This window comes from Haliotis rubra, unplaced genomic scaffold, assembly GCF_003918875.1.
Source record: "Haliotis rubra isolate DU_JTF1 unplaced genomic scaffold, ASM391887v1 Scf152, whole genome shotgun sequence".
Lineage (NCBI taxonomy): Eukaryota > Metazoa > Mollusca > Gastropoda > Lepetellida > Haliotidae > Haliotis > Haliotis rubra.
The window spans coordinates 708294-724824 of record NW_025765470.1 but is presented as its reverse complement, the minus strand read 5'-3'; the positions used below and the strand labels follow the sequence as shown (position 1 = coordinate 724824).

Here is a 16531-nt window from a genome sequence, read left to right as displayed (position 1 = left end):
TGTTTTAATATTTTTGGTTAATTTTGTTTTGTATATACCAAAAGTGTTGATGAAAAATGCAAAGGGCTATTGTCATTGGAAATGATACAATATATTCAGTATATGTACATGTAGGACATAAACACACGCACGCATGCACATATTTGAATATGCACGCATATGGATATTGATGCAAAGTCTTTTTTACCCATTTCAGAAGAATGGTTTGCATATAACCAGGTTGTTTGTTTCTTTTTTTCTGAATGTTGTTTTACGGTGGCTGGCTGAGGAGGGGGGAGACGAAGAATTGTCTAGACTTCATCTTCTTTTATTCTGTGATACAACGTTTCGGGGCCTGTTCGGTGGGGGGGAGTTGTTCGTATTTTGTTTTGTTTTAGTGTGAAAAGAATATAATCAACGATTTCAAGTATTTCAACCATCCGATTAACAATAATTCTAAATGTCATTCTATTACGTCTGTAGAATTTACTTGTTCATTGTGTTTGTATCTGTACCCTCCTCACAATATAAACATTCGTACATCTGACCCAGAAACATTGACCTACATTCAGGTCATCACAGGGACCGCGACTGAGGGTGGCAGTTCTGAGTTAGTGAGCCGAGATATTATATATACAGTTTCATGCTGAAAAGAGACATTAAGAGCAACCTTCCTCTGTGCATTTCAAATAGGCCAGTGGACAATACAGACTTGACAGTCATGAATTTATAAAAAATAGTTGGCGTTAAACAGAGCGTAACGATCGGCAACATGTGGCCAGCATTTTCCAGTTAAATTTCCAGACATTTTCCAGTGAAATGTCCAGACATTTAAATCAACGTTGTCTGTCAGACAACTACTATGAATAGCATGTCGGCACTGGATCATGTGGTCACATATAAAGTAAGCTTTGCTTTATTCTGTTACATGGTACTACGGACGAACAAATGATCAAATTTAGAGACTGGTAGATGAGGTGAGGTGAAATTGGGTTTAAAGTCGTGCTTGAGAATATTTCGCTCATATGACGACGTGCATGCGTGTGTATGTGTATGTGCGACTGCTTGTACTAGCCCAGACTAAGCTGGTTTTATAGTGCTAGCCCGCTGAGATACCATGCCGCAGTGAAGCATGAATACCCTACTCAGACACATTATATTGACTCCGAGCTGACCAGTCCTTGTTGTACCCATTAATACCAATCGCCAACAAGTACCATATTTTAACGTCTTTTGGTGTGACGCGATCGGGGGACGCGGACGCTCTAACCACTACACCACGGAGGCGGTCAGAGAGACTGGTAGAATGTTATTTATCTAGGCTAATAGCAGAACACATGTTAAGGTCGTTGGATAAATACCTAAAACAGTAAAAGCAATACTGAGACTGATTGCATGATAATAAAAAAAAATTAATTTCTTATCTTCTTTTCTGCGAAGGATTTCATATTATTGAAGACGAAAATAACAGAAGCAGCATTTTCAGGCTATCTTTTATATTTGAGGATACGTTGCAAATATATGTATACAAATATTACATTAGATGCTTGATTGGCATTTTAGAAGACGCTATTTGATGATCATAGCGATTTTTCTGGTGAGAATAAAAAGAAGATGTAACCCAGAAAAATCTCTATGTCCATCAAATATTACATTGTAACAAACTGAGGGACATAAGCCGTGTGAATGAGGTACGGTCTGCCAGCATTTTAAGTGTTTTTTAAGATACATGTACTTTACAAATACATTGTATATGTATAGATACATACGTGACACAAGGGCGATTTGATTGATTGAGTGAGAAGGGGGGCTGGTGGGTGAGTGAGTGAATGAGTGAGTGAATGAGCGAGGCTTTCAACCAGCAGTTGTAAATGTTATAGGTCAACCTTGAAAAAGCCCAACGGGCTGGAAAATTAATCGAAGGAAAGAAAAACACTCGAAATTTCCAGAAGATACTTAAAATAACAAGACTGTAATCGTTATTAACGTGAGGAAAAATCGCATTTTTTTTCGAGTAATGACAACAGATCTGAAATGACAAGGAATCAATCTGATTTACGAAAACATATTCGACAATACAATAAAAAACACGAAACTTAAAACAATTTCAAGTAAATGAAATACAGTTTCGTTCAAAAGAATATATGCCATCGAAGTGGCCCGATTAGGCTTTCGTAGTTAACATACCCAATATTACCCGTCAAGAATAAACCTGCCAGAACAACAATAAATGATTCCTCGCTATATCAATTGACAACATTTCCTAAAAAAGACTTTTCTAAATTCGTGTCATGGAATTGAGTAATTGGTGATAGCACTTGCAGATAAAGCGTGTAAAGAAATACCAATTTTGGAGAAAGTATAAAATAAGTTCTTGATGGTCATAGTACACTGTCAGTAGAGTACTATTAATTATTGGCCAATACTCCTGCATGCAACTATTGCTAATGAGATGGCCACCAGGAAACTAAGCGAGTGCTGGGCAGATCCACTGGTGACACATGGGCGATCCTCTTTCTTCTTGGCGTTAGAGAAGCCCCACCCTCCACACTTGGGGAAGGTGGAAGGTATGGGAGGGAAGTCCTCGTATTCTCCTATCTTCACTAGCAAGGCCTTCCCCTGGGCCAGATGACTGTCAGTGTGACAATGGAAGAACCAGAAGCCTGAAAGAAGGACACGTATTCAGGCGTTAACGCCATGATGGAGAGTACAGATAGAGTCCAATGGCTGATATATTGTACCCATAAAATAGTTCCCAGAACAAAGATGTTCATCATGAAATAGGTGATGAGGTACGTTCCTGAATACAGTCAATAAAAACTATATGTACCTGGATTATTGGCCTGAAATCTGAGAATGACGTAACCGGCGTCGAGCACGTTGACGGTGTCTTTGTGAGGGGGGGTTGATGTAGTTGCGGGGAATCTTCCCCTCTTGGTCCAGACGCATCACTTCAGCCCGGTTTGTTGACGACTTGTTGAACTTGACAAATGACATATGACAAAACTAAGAATGATATCAAGGCACTGAATCTGGTATTTACTTAAGAATGTGTTTTTACACTGGACACGTCTTGGTGGTCATGGTGTGGTCGGAAGGACACAGACAGAACCCCTTGAACAGACTAAGAAATATGTTCATATTATTGATATGATAAAAGACCATAAAATAATAATTGTATGTTCTGTAAATGTGGCGTAATGTAACAATGTAAATTTCCAGTTCACCAATTAAGCAGGTATTATGTCAGCCTGGGAAAATCTGGTGTCCTTGTTAGAACGTCAAAGAATTGTGTTGGGGTTGGTGTGTATGGACGTTCTCGCGTTTGTGTTTCAAACGTCGACATTGTTTGGTATAGTCAGGTATAACCAATATGAGTAACAGTCCCATAGATATCTGCAAAGCCGATCTCATCATTGCTGGTAGCATCTGGTTAGATTTCTGTCTCACTCACCTGTCCTTCTCCCATAATGTAGAAGCTATGACCGTGAAGATGTACAGGATGACCTACTTCCGAGAATGTCTTCGCTTGGTTTATCACAACTAGCTCCACTATCTGAAGACAAACACGTAAAATATCTGTGAATTAAAAACATATAATCTACCAAATGTACCATTTTACACCATTCCGACATGTCAACTTACATGGTCTCAGCCCCAGTTGCATATACTTGTACGTTTGTGTAGGCCGTGGTGGCTAGATCGCTGACTTTGTGTGCTGGCGAATAGGTGCTTTACGCTGAGATAGGACTGAACACCCAAATGCACTAGAATGTGCACTTTACTGAGAAGTAAATAATCAATAACTGACGACAACAATAATTTGCGATATGTCAAAAATCAACAAAGGAAGTTCACCAGCCCAGAAAAACTGCACCATTTGAATTAATTGCAGTTTTTTTTAAAAGAAGATATTTTAATGAATGACAGGTATGTGAAATGAAATGACATAATTATATATATTATACTTTATAAGATTCTGGAATGAGCTTAAAATACATATTGGGCAAAGACGTTGGTATTGATGCGCCCCCGACCACGGCTGTCTGATTTTACAGTACAATTAATGCTGAGAGTTCATCTGCAGCAAAATTCATTGTGACCAACTGCTCACTTGTTTCGAAGCGCCCTGGCAGGTGTCACAAACTGATTACTAACTCGCAAAAGAGTTAAAACTTTGTCACCATATGTAGTTAACTAACCTCGTCTGGCTTAAACCTAAGCATGTATGTACATAAGCACAGATCCGTCATACACTTGTCGAAGTCTTTGATCGTTGATCTGTTACAGAACCACGATTCATCAACGTCCTCCGGCTGAGACAATACTGGGATGGGAGGCAGGAGGAAAGTTATCTGCGCATGCGTTAAGATGATTTGTTGACTTGAAATATTGCTTCAATGATCAGTGTCATATGGAATATTTATAGTCAGTATATCGTCGGCATCACATTAAAAGAACTGGATAACTCAAAGTGAGAACTCTTGACATTTCGTGGAAGGATACATTATCCATAACAGGTGTAAAATGTCCTTTACGGGGCGGAAGAACAGACGTTGGATACAGTTCTTTGTTGTTGTATTTCTGGTTGTCGTTGTTGTTGAATTCCATACCTGAAACAGATAATGTCCACGGAATCAAGGAACCAGGGAGGAAAGTGTTGGCATAGTCACTGGATGTGTTGACAGAATTAGTGGAGTGTTGGTAGTGTCAGTCGCGGGTTGATAGTGTCAGTCACGTGTTGGTAGTGTCAGTCACGTGTTGGTAGTGTCAGTCACGTGTTGGTAGTGTCAGTGGATATATTGTTAGTCAGTGGAAGTCATGGTAAAACTAGTGAATGTATAGTGTTGGCAGAATTAGTGGAGTGTTGGCAGAATTAGTGGAGTGGTACTGTCAGTCACGTGTTGGTAATATCAGTGGATATATTGTTAGTCAGTGGAAGTCATGGTAAAACTAGTGAATGTATAGTGTTGGCAGAATTAGTGGACTGTTGGCAGAATAAGTGGAGTGGTACTGTCAGTCACGTGTTGGTAGTGTCAGTCACGTGTTGGTAGTGTCAGTCACGTGTTGGTAGTGTCAGTGGATATATTGTTAGTCAGTGGAAGTCATGGTAAAACTAGTGAATGTATAGTGTTGGCAGAATTAGTGGACTGTTGGCAGAATAAGTGGAGTGGTACTGTCAGTCACGTGTTGGTAGTGTCAGTCACGTGTTGGTAGTGTCAGTCACGTGTTGGTAGTGTCAGTGGATATATTGTTAGTCGGTGGAAGTCATGGTAAAACCAGTGAATGTATAGTGTTGGCAGAATTAGTGGAGTGTTGGCAGAATAAGTGGAGCGGTACTGTCAGTCACGTGTTGGTAGTGTCAGTCACGTGTTGGTAGTGTCAGTCACGTGTCGGTAGTGTCAGTGGATATCTCGGTAGTCAGTGGAAGTCATGGTAAACCAGTGAATGTATAGTGTTGGCAGAATTAGTGGAGTGTTGGCAGAATTAGTGGAGTGGTACTGTCAGTCACGTGTTGGTAGTGTCAGTCACGTGTTGGTAGTGTTAGTCACGTGTTGGTAGTGTCAGTGGATATCTTGGTAGTCAGTGGAAGTCATGGTAAAACCAGTGAATGTATAGTGTTGGCAGAATTAGTGGAGTGTTGGCAGAATAAGTGGAGCGGTACTGTCAGTCACGTGTTGGTAGTGTCAGTCACGTGTTGGTAGTGTCAGTGGATATCTCGGTAGTCAGTGGAAGTCATGGTAAACCAGTGAATGTATAGTGTTGGCAGAATTAGTGGAGTGGTACTGTCAGTCACGTGTTGGTAGTGTCAGTCACGTGTTGGTAGTGTCAGCGGATATCTTGGTAGTCAGTGGAAGTCTTGGCAAAATCAGAGCATGTGCGGACGGACTAGTTAGTACAGTCAGTGGAGGTGTTGGTACAGTCAGTCACGTGTTGGTAGTGTCAGTGGAAATATTGGCAGAGTTAGTTGAAGTGTTGATAGAGTCAATGAAAGTTCTGGCAGACAAAGTGAAGGTTTTGATATAGCCTGGAGAAGTGTTAGTGGAATTAATGAAAGTGTTAGAATCAGTGGTAGTGATTGTAGAATGGGTGAAAGTGTTGGTCAGTCAGTGAAGGGGGGAGGGGGTCCAGCACAAGAGCTGTTGCAAAGACTTGTTTTAAGTTCGCAATGTTTGGCACCAATCATTTGATCATATCTTCAGCTTAATGTTTGCATTTACTGTCCGTTGTACACACTTTACAACACTTCCTACCTATATACAGCCTTGTATCCACTGCTTGTTGTGTCAGACAACACTTCCTACCTATATATAGCCTTGTATCCACTGCTTGTTGTGTCAGACAACACTTCCTACCTATATACTGCCTTGTATCCACTGCTTGTTGTGTCAGACAACACTTCCTACCTATATACAGCCTTGTATCCACTGCTTGTTGTGTCAGACAACACTTCCTACCTATATACAGCCTTGTATCCACTGCTTGTTGTGTCAGACAACACTTCCTACCTATATACAGCCTTGTATTCACTGCTTGTTGTGTCAGACAACACTTCCTACCTATATACAGCCTTGTATCCACTGCTTGTTGTGTCAGACAACACTTCCTACCTATATACAGCCTTGTATCCACTGCTTGTTGTGTCAGACAACACTTCCTACCTATATACAGCCTTGTATCCACTGCTTGTTGTGTCAGCAACACTTCCTACCTATATACAGCCTTGTATTCACTGCTTGTTGTGTCAGACAACACTTCCTACATATATACAGCCTTGTATCCACTGCTTGTTGTGTCAGACAACACTTCCTACCTATATACAGCCTTGTATCCACTGCTTGTTGTGTCAGACAACACTTCCTACCTATATACAGCCTTGTATCCACTGCTTGTTGTGTCAGAAAACACTTCCTACCTATATACAGCCTTGTATCCACTGCTTGTTGTGTCAGACAACACGTCCTACCTATATACAACCTTCTGTCCACTGCTTGTTGTGTCAGGTTGACATCTATGGCATTCCTCAGCTCTGCTGGGCGGAGCCAACTGTGATTTGTCCCGTAAAGCTCCGAACCTTTAGAGGGTGTTGGATTTAACATCACCTGCAACAGTCAGAAACGTTATATACTGTGAATAAAAAGTTAAGCGCTACCCAGAATATTTTGCCAATATAGGTTGTCTCATAGGAAATCTTTTCATAGTTTGGTTTAGTACTGTTAGTTTAAAAACAAAACATTTATGGAAATTATCTTTTACTTTAAAAAGGATGTATGCGCTTTTGGAAAACATGCATTTTGTTTTCCTCAAAAAGGTTACCTTCTTTTGAACAGTGAAAATCAGAAATGACTGTTATATGGTCACATGATTGTCGTTTTTGACAAGTGAAACCTAAGTTTACTAGTGTTGTATAAGCAGAATAGGAATAGTTATTTTGCTTTAAAAAGCAGTGCTATCATATCTTTAAAAATATTTTCTTTAATTGTAAATAGAAATGTTTATGATATCCCTAAATCAGCTACCAGATGAACCTTCTCTAAATATGGAATGGTCTTCCCAATTATTTAGCCTAACATTTCCAGAGCTTCACATCTTAGTTTTTGAAATAGGCTGGCGCTTAAATTGTTATTCTCGGTATAATATGAGTAACAGTAAGAGTAAAGATGCAAACACCGGATTTATTAATTGAATTGAACACATGTGCATGTGCCACGTCAATGGATTCGGCATGGACTCTGACAATACGTTTGTCAATGTCACATCCTTCTCGAAATACTTCATGAAGCATATGGGTGTCAAAAACTACTGTCGATTTGGGAAGTTCAGTTTTATCGTTCAAAAACTATCATGATTAAGCGGCTAATGAACTGGACATCATACCACGACACAAGGTCATGAGGCCATTGGGATGGCCCATGTGATAATGTCTCAAGCTGGCTGTGCAGTTCCATTGTTTCGGGCAGTCTGACAGGTGTGGGCTACAGAGATCAGATTCTTGGACCAGTGGCACAACCGTTTCTTCAGCTCAGGAATGACATTCCTACATGATAATGCCCTTCCTCTCATGGCTAGGGTTTCTATGCTATTGTTTCGCACCACAATGTTCAAGTACTGCCTTGGCCTACAAATCCACCTTTGTTGCTACAGGCATGAGAGTCTCGGATCAGTGGCAATTCCTTTTCTTCAATGTCATGGCCCAGGACGGACATTCCAAAATAATAATGCTCGTTCTATCGCGGCTCTTGCTTCTATGGTTTGTCTTCAACACCACAGTATTCAAGTACTGCATCGGCCTGCAAATACACCGGATCTCTCCCGATAGAGCAGGATGAACTGGAGCGACGTCCACGCCGTGAGATAACGTTGGCAATTTGGCAGCAGAGTAGCGGGGAAAATGTCAAGCTATTCATCAAACCTCCCATGCATATTTGATAGACTCGTCGGCGATGCACTGCTGTTCTCTCCGCTCACCTAGGGTACTGCCGTCATAGAGCTTGCCCCGCATTTGGCTTCGTGACGTCAATGTCATGGACATTAATCATGCTGTTATGTCGTCTTCTTATGATTTTAATATCCACCTTTTCTAGTTAACTTTTCATTGTGATATTTTCTATTTTGGAAAAATATTAACCATGCAGTTTCTTTTCCTGGCTTATATATTTTAAGCAACAACTGTCGACTCACCCCGCCTGCAGTCGAGAACATGGTTTCAGTACTGGGGTCTTCATCCGGTGCCCCCGTATATCTCAAGATGGCAGCCGCAGACACATCAGCCACTCGGCAGTCCCCCAAACCGACGACCTTGATCCAGTAGTTACCCACGACCTGGTTCGCAAACAACAGGAAATCGTATCGCTCACCTACAAGGAAGCAGCAGTTAGATTTCAGAAATGAATGTGATAGCAGGAGTCACATTATGTTCACACTCATGTTCCACGGGACCCGTGAAGATCTGGGTTAGAATTGGTCCTCAGTAACCCATGCTTGTCGTAAGAAGCGACTAACGGGATCGGGTGGTCAGACTCGATGACTTGATTGACACATGTCATCGGTACCCAATTGAGCAGATCGATGCTCATGCTGTTGATCACTGGATTGTTTGGTCCAGACTTGATTATGTATAGATCGCCGCCATATAGCTGGAATATTGCTGAGTGTGGCGTAAAACTAAACTCACTCACTCATGTTTGGAGAGGAAATAAGACACGTGGATGGTCAAAGTGACGGTGTACTTTTGACTTTTATATCTGGAAGTGGTTCTTTTTCGGAAGGTTTGCAATGCTTCAGGGCTGTTTGTGTACAATACTATTCCGTTTGCACGGGGATATTGAATGCATCAATTGCTTGTAGGTACACGATGTTCTAGCAGCAGGGAAGTGTAGGGTGACTAAACATAGGGTTATAATTAATGTAATAATGTGTGTTATACGGCTGAATCATATCAATGGCGACTGATCTGAGTGATGCGACCGCGTCCACTCTCTCTAATCTTAGATGATTAGAGGAGATTTGTACAGACAATAGAACTGTCAATGGATGGTATCAAATGGTGTTAAATCACTGAGTAGGTCCTACAGAACCCACCACCCGTTCATGCAGGATGTGAGGTATCACTAAATATACGTTAGCAGGGTCCTGGTCCAAGTACCGCCCAATGGATCCTAACTGAGGGAATGTAAAGGGTGGATGGGAAGCACGACTTCACTGTATTTCTTATGTAGCATTTAAGATGCATTTTCAGAACTCAGTTGTGTTTATTTCATTGTAGATACACAACGACAAGTGCAGTTCGGCATCATCATCATCATCATAACAACAATGTAACCGTTATGACCATGTATTGTCACGTGAGGATATGTACAACTGAAACTTGTTCTCTTGAAACACGCTTCCAACATGTATGTTTCCGTCTGTATGTGTGTGTGTGTGCGTGCGTGCGTGCGTGCGTGTGTGTTTGTGGTGTGCGTTTGTGTGCTCGTGGTTGAGTTTTGTGTGCGGTGTGGTGATGTGTGATGTGTGTGTCTGTCTGTCTGTCTCTCTCTCTCTGTGTGTGTGTGTGTGTGTGTGTGTGTGTGTGTGTGTGTGTGTGTGTGTGTGTGTGTGTGTGTGTGTGTGTGTGTGTGTGTGTGTGTGTGTGTGTGTGTCTTGAAACACGTTTCTAACATGTATGTCTCTGTCTCTATATCGGGGTGGGTTTTGGGGAAGGTACATGTACGTACTTACAGAAGTATGCGTGCCTGTGTGCGTTTTATGGGTGGGTGGGTAGGTAGGTAGGTGGCTTACTGGATGTATGCATGTATGTATGTATGTATGTATGTATGTATGTATGTATGTATGTATGTATGTATGTATGTATGTATGTATGTATGTATGTATGTATGTATGTATGTATGTATGTATGTATGCATGTATGTATGTATGTATGTATGTATGTATGTATGTATGTATGTATGTATGTATGCATGTATGCATGCATGTATGATGTATGTATGCATGTATGTATGTATGTATGTATGCATGCATGCATGCATGTATGTATGTATGTATGTATGTATGTATGTATGTATGTATGTATGTATGTATGTATGTATGTATGTATGTATGTATGTATGTATGTATGTATGTATGTATGTATGTATGTATGTATGTGGTCAGTAAAAGAATCGCTATCAAATAGTGATGGCACCAGTTGTTCGCAATATGGTAAGCCTGTCCTGCCCCTCCAGTTGACCCGTCATAAACATATGCAAAAGGCAAGTCAACTGTTCACCTGAAATAAATCGGGAACGTAAAGTGACAACAGAGGATTGCATCGGACATCATTTTCGTCACTGATGCATCAATCTTTTTCCTGCCCTTCACACGTCTGTCATAAAAGTGACACGTCTGTAAAGTGACAATAGAGAATTGCATCGGACATCATTTTTGCACTGATGCATCATTTCTTTTTCCTGCCCTTCACACATCTGTCATAAAACGTTCTGAAAGCTCTACTGGGGCATTGAATATTTGAGGCCTTGACAGTGGGAACAAGGACAAACTTCCCCCTGAACGGTATTCAGACTTTGAATGACAGCTGACTGGGACAGAATGGGTTTGTTCCAATTCTTTTTGCTTTTTTCAGTTTGTGCATTCTACCAATGACAACATTATGCCCTGACTTAACACTCTGAAATGCATTAAGGTTCACACAGAAATTTATTTATAACACACACGCTCCACACTGAGTCCAGACAACTTCTTAACTGAACATTAAAAAAATATCTCTAGATCCTATTGTTATTCTATCTTGTTCCAACATTTATGTATTCCAGCGTTTATGAAACTGAGAGATGATATTCAGATGGTGCAGCCAAGTTTGTGCGTGGTTTCGGTAAGTCAGTACAGTGCTGGCACACGTGGCCTTGTAAAGTATACTGACACCACGAGCACGTCCAGCTTCATCATTCATGACATCAGTGAGCGGGTGGTGACAACAAGTGAAATAGGTTCGATTTGAAAGGACATTACGGAAATAGCTCTATAATGACACTTATTCCTATTTCATCGAGATGGCATTAAACGAATTTCCTTTCAGAATGTATTGCAAAATTTCTACATACTCGGTGTGTTTGCGTGTGATGGAGTTGAGTATCACTTTGATGATATTTTATATCATGTTACGTTTCTATATGTCGTGACTCGAACATTAAATTCATTTGCATTATCACAAGAGTTTAAAGGAATCTTATCTATAAAAGCGGTGGGGCAGCCTAGTGATTAAAGCGTTCACTCGTCACTTCGAGAACACAGGTTCGATTTCCTGGGAACAATGTGTGAACAAAGTCCATTTTTGGTGTTTCCAGAACATTGTAAATAGCGGCGTAAAACCATATTCACTCACTCTGCAAAACACGGTAAAAACGTGTTAAATATCGCTAATTAATATTTGGATTAAGCTGAGGTTCATAAAATTACTGTGTAGGTGCTTTTGGTTTACAAACAACTGCGAAAATACAAGGGTAGTTAGGCCAAACTTTGGTCTCACCTGGAAAGACTATGAAGACATCGACTGGTCTTGGCCGGACGGGCATTCCATCACTAGCGATCACCTGCAGCTGGTGTTTCTCTACTGCCACGTGTATTGGGCAGTTGGCGGACGATCCAATCACACGTAGTCTGTACTTCTGACCCCTCGTCACCTCAAACACCTCCATTGGTGTCTTGGCTGTGGTCAGGTTCGTCTTGACGATGTTGAACTTGTTTGGGACATCAGCTTTGCGAGCTCTGCCATTGATGTGCAGTCCCTGTGGTAGAGATGAGTCGTAAATGTTGTACATCAGATCTACGTATCTTGTCATTGACGTGACTGGAATCCAGTCTCCTACCAACATGACGTGATCGTCGACGTCGTACAGGGCACCGTTGGGGTCTCGGTCTTTGGGTTGGCGGACGATGAAGGCACCGAATAAACCATCAGCGAGCTGCATGCCTGTGTGACCGTGGTACCAGTGGGTGCCGGCTGGCGAGGCTGTGAACTCGTATCTGAAATGTATTCACACGGGCTGCTTGACTTCGAGCATTGTCAGCATTATTTTGTTCCCTCGGACACGGACAATGCCTAATGCCTAATTGCGTCAAAGAGAAATTCGGAATAATCGGTTAATATCCGACATGCAACATTTATTTCCAATGGCTCATCATGCTCCCGCTAAGAGAGACTGTTGGTGTAAAGTTCATTCCATAAACAATTGGTACTGCAACCATCAGTGACACAGCATCAATGTTACACAGTGCACTAATTACAGAACTGGATATAACTACCAGGTGTTTTGGGCCGATTTGAAATGGATAAACTTGAATCCTTTGGGTACAATGCAATCATCATGCAATGAGAGAATACCTTTGATGCAGTCCCTCTATTAAAGCGAGAGAATCCTTTTGGTGCAGTCCCTCTAATGGTACCGTTATTAATGTGGGAAATCGAGACGTATGTTAATGAGTGAAATGAGTTCATGCAGTTGAAATGAAACACGCACTTAAAGGTTTCTTTGACGCCGATGTTGCACTGTGTGATTTGCCCAACTCCGTCCGAGTATGGCGTTTTCATCTGGTGCTGTCCGTGCCAGTGTATACTTGTGCCCTGGCCATCTTCCATATCGTTGGTCACCCACACCACCACGTGGTCACCCTCACACACCTACAACAGAGGAGTATGTGACGTCACACCACACCACCACGCAGGTCCTCTTCATTAGGAGGCGGTGGGGTAGCCTAATGGTTAAAGCGTTCGCTCGTAACGCCGAAGACACGGGTTCAGTTCCCTACATGGGTACAATGTGTGAAGCCCATTTCTGGTGTTCCCCCCGGTGTTATTGCTGGAATATTGCTAAAGGCGGTGTAAAACCAAACTCACTCACACTTCATTAGGATGTGTGTATGTTTCAGAGAATATAGTAATCCACTGATACGTCCCTTGACCATATTACACGGCCTATGTTTGTCAAAGCATTCGTTCTAGACCAAGATCGGAGTTAGGAGTGGCGTTCAAAAAGTGGTCAGCCTAACTATATTCTCGATGCCCAATATTTGAAAAACTTACATTATATTTTGAAGGAATCATTAGTAAAGCCATATCCACAATTTCCCATATGTGGGTCATGTGGTAACGAGTCATCACAACACATTGGGGTATGATATTTCTTTAAAAATTGCAGAAAATGAAAAACGATCTGTTTTTTGGTACTTCTTGGATAATGGTATGCCCTCAGATAATATTACATAAAATATGTTCAGTATAGTATCATAAACACAGTCAATGATTTGGATTGCTTTATTTATATTTAGACAGGTTTTTTTTTAAGGACATCCCCATTTTAATCTTTCAAAAATAGTGTGTCCAGATATTCAAACTGGCAATGTGTATATATATTGAGAGCTGACACATGTGTCACCATTCAGTATTTAGTTTGAACCCTGAAAGGGGGTGGGTTGTGCCTCCAAAACAAGCTCGTTTAGTAAACATTGAGGGGCGTCACTTTAACAAGCGATTGTAGTTTCAAATTGCTTTTTGTATGCACTTTAATATAATTTAAGTTTGGTTCAAACACTCAAAATGTTTCTTGCATATTTTGTTTCCTGAAGTTTGTGATGCATTTGTTGCAGATTTTGAGTTTTGGGGGGGATACCAAGACAAAAAGTCAAACAAAATGGAGTACGTGAGGCTGGAAGAAATCAAAACCAATTTGCTTGAAAGGTGACAGATAATATGTAGAAAAATAAAACAATAAAACAGCTGCATTGTATTGTATCATTTTCTAGGTGAGTCTGACTACTTTTTTGAACGCCCCTCGTACGATTAAGAGTTCACACTGACCTCAATAGATGGCCCGGGCACCTGTCTGTTGACTGCGATCAAGGGTTTAATCCTCCCATCTCCGGACACACAGTGCGGCCGAAAACAGTCCGAGTGGTTGAAGGGACAATCGTAGCATGCCTTAATAGTCACATATAAATAGGCTATAAGCAGGAAAGGGACGCCATGATTAAATGGACCTTTATAGATTGTATACCAGTTTGGGAATCACCACCCCATCTGAAACCACACCCACTACTTGTCCAAAGCATTCTTAGAAAGTCTTCATTTGAAGAAATTTAAACTACAGATGATAATTATGTTAGTGCAAAAAAACGCTTTGGAACGTTTTCTCAACGTAAGTAAAAGACCGCCCGATTGTTTCATACTAATTATTCAATGATAGTGTATGGCATTTCACTTCTTATGATAGTGGATTAAGGATTTTGTGTTCTCACCTTAGAGAGCGTTCTGTACCACTCCACGGTGAAGTTGTACACACACACCCGGGGTTGCTCGTTCTCCTGGCATGTCCGCTTGCACTCGTGGGTAGACGCCACTGTGAATGCATTCAGCATTGGTAAAGGTCACTGCGAAACACTGAACATTGGACTGTGACTGTTTAGTATGGACTTCGCTGTGTTACATAGATCATTGCATACATCATCCACTGTGTCTGGATAACATAGACCTCTGTTTCATAGACCATTGCACCCAGCACTGGATCGGGTCTGGATAATATGGACCTCTGTTTCATAGACCATTGCACCCAGCACTGGATCGTGTCTGGATAATATGGACCTCTGTTTCATAGACCATTGCACGCAGCACTGAATTATGTCGGGATAATATGGACCTCTGTTTCATAGACCATTGCACGCAGCACTGAATTATGTCGGGATAATATGGACCTCACTCTGTTTCATAGACCATTGCACGCAGCACTGAATTATGTCGGGATAATATGGACCTCACTCTGTTTCATAGACCATTGCACGCAGCACTGGATTGTGTCGGGATAATATGGACCTCACTGTGTTTCATAGACCATTGCACGCAGCACTGGATTGTGTCTGGATAATATGGACCTCACTGTGTTACTATAGACCATTGCACGCAGCACTGGATCGTGTCTAGATAATATGGACCTCACTGTGTTACATAGACCATTGCACGCAGCACTGGATCGTGTCTGATAATATGGACCTCTGACCATTGCATAGATTATGTCATAATATGGACCTCACTGCATAGCCATTGCACGCAGCACTGGATCGTGTCTAGATATAATATGGACCTCACTGTGTTAATCATAGACCACCATGCACGCAGCACTGAATTGTGTCTGGATAATATGGACCTCACTGTGTTACATAGACCATTGCACGCAGCACTGGATCGTGTCTAGATAATATGGACCTCACTGTGTTACATAGACCATTGCACGCAGCACTGGATCGTGTCTAGATAATATGGACCTCACTGTGTTATATAGACCATTGCACGCAGCACTGGATCGTGTCTAGATAATATGGACCTCACTGTGTTACATAGACCATTGCACGCAGCACTGGATTGTGTCTGGATAATATGGACCTCACTGTGTTATATAGACCATTGCACGCAGCACTGGATTATGTCTAGATAATATGGACCTCACTGTGTTTCATAGACCATTGCACGCAGCACTGGATCGTGTCTAGATAATATGGACCTCACTGTGTTTACATAGACCATTGCACGCAGCACTGGATCGTGTCTAGATAATATGGACCTCACTCTGTTACATAGACCATTGCACGCAGCACTGGATTGTGTCTAGATAATATGGACCTCACTGTGTTACATAGACCATTGCACGCAGCACTGGATCGTGTCTAGATAATATGGACCTCACTCTGTTTCATAGACCATTGCACGCAGCACTGGATCGTGTCTAGATAATATGGACCTCACTGTGTTACATAGACCATTGCACGCAGCACTGGATCGTGTCTAGATAATATGGACCTCACTGTGTTACATAGACCATTGCACGCAGCACTGGATTGTGTCTGGATAATATGGACCTCACTCTGTTTCATAGACCATTGCACGCAGCACTGGATTGTGTCTGGATAATATGGACCTCACTCTGTTTCATAGACCATTGCACGCAGCACTGGATTATGTCTAGATAATATGGACCTCACTGTGTTACATAGACCATTGCACGCAGCA

The 16531-nt window shown here is 41.6% G+C and overlaps 1 protein-coding gene across 1 annotated transcript; it reads right to left on the bottom strand.

Annotated features, from left to right (window-relative positions):
- Positions 1 to 2391: 2391 nt before the first annotated feature.
- LOC124270481 (laccase-2-like) lies at positions 2392 to 14450 on the bottom strand. Its single transcript, XM_046705480.1, has 9 exons — positions 14333 to 14450; positions 12996 to 13156; positions 12005 to 12501; positions 8662 to 8837; positions 6947 to 7082; positions 4486 to 4592; positions 3434 to 3535; positions 2810 to 2912; positions 2392 to 2642 (listed from the first exon to the last, which is right to left on the bottom strand). The coding sequence occupies exons 2-9, from the start codon at positions 13112 to 13114 to the stop codon at positions 2392 to 2394; spliced, it is 1491 nt and encodes a 496-aa protein (XP_046561436.1). The 5' UTR covers positions 13115 to 13156; positions 14333 to 14450.
- Between the last annotated feature and the right edge of the window lie 2081 nt (positions 14451 to 16531).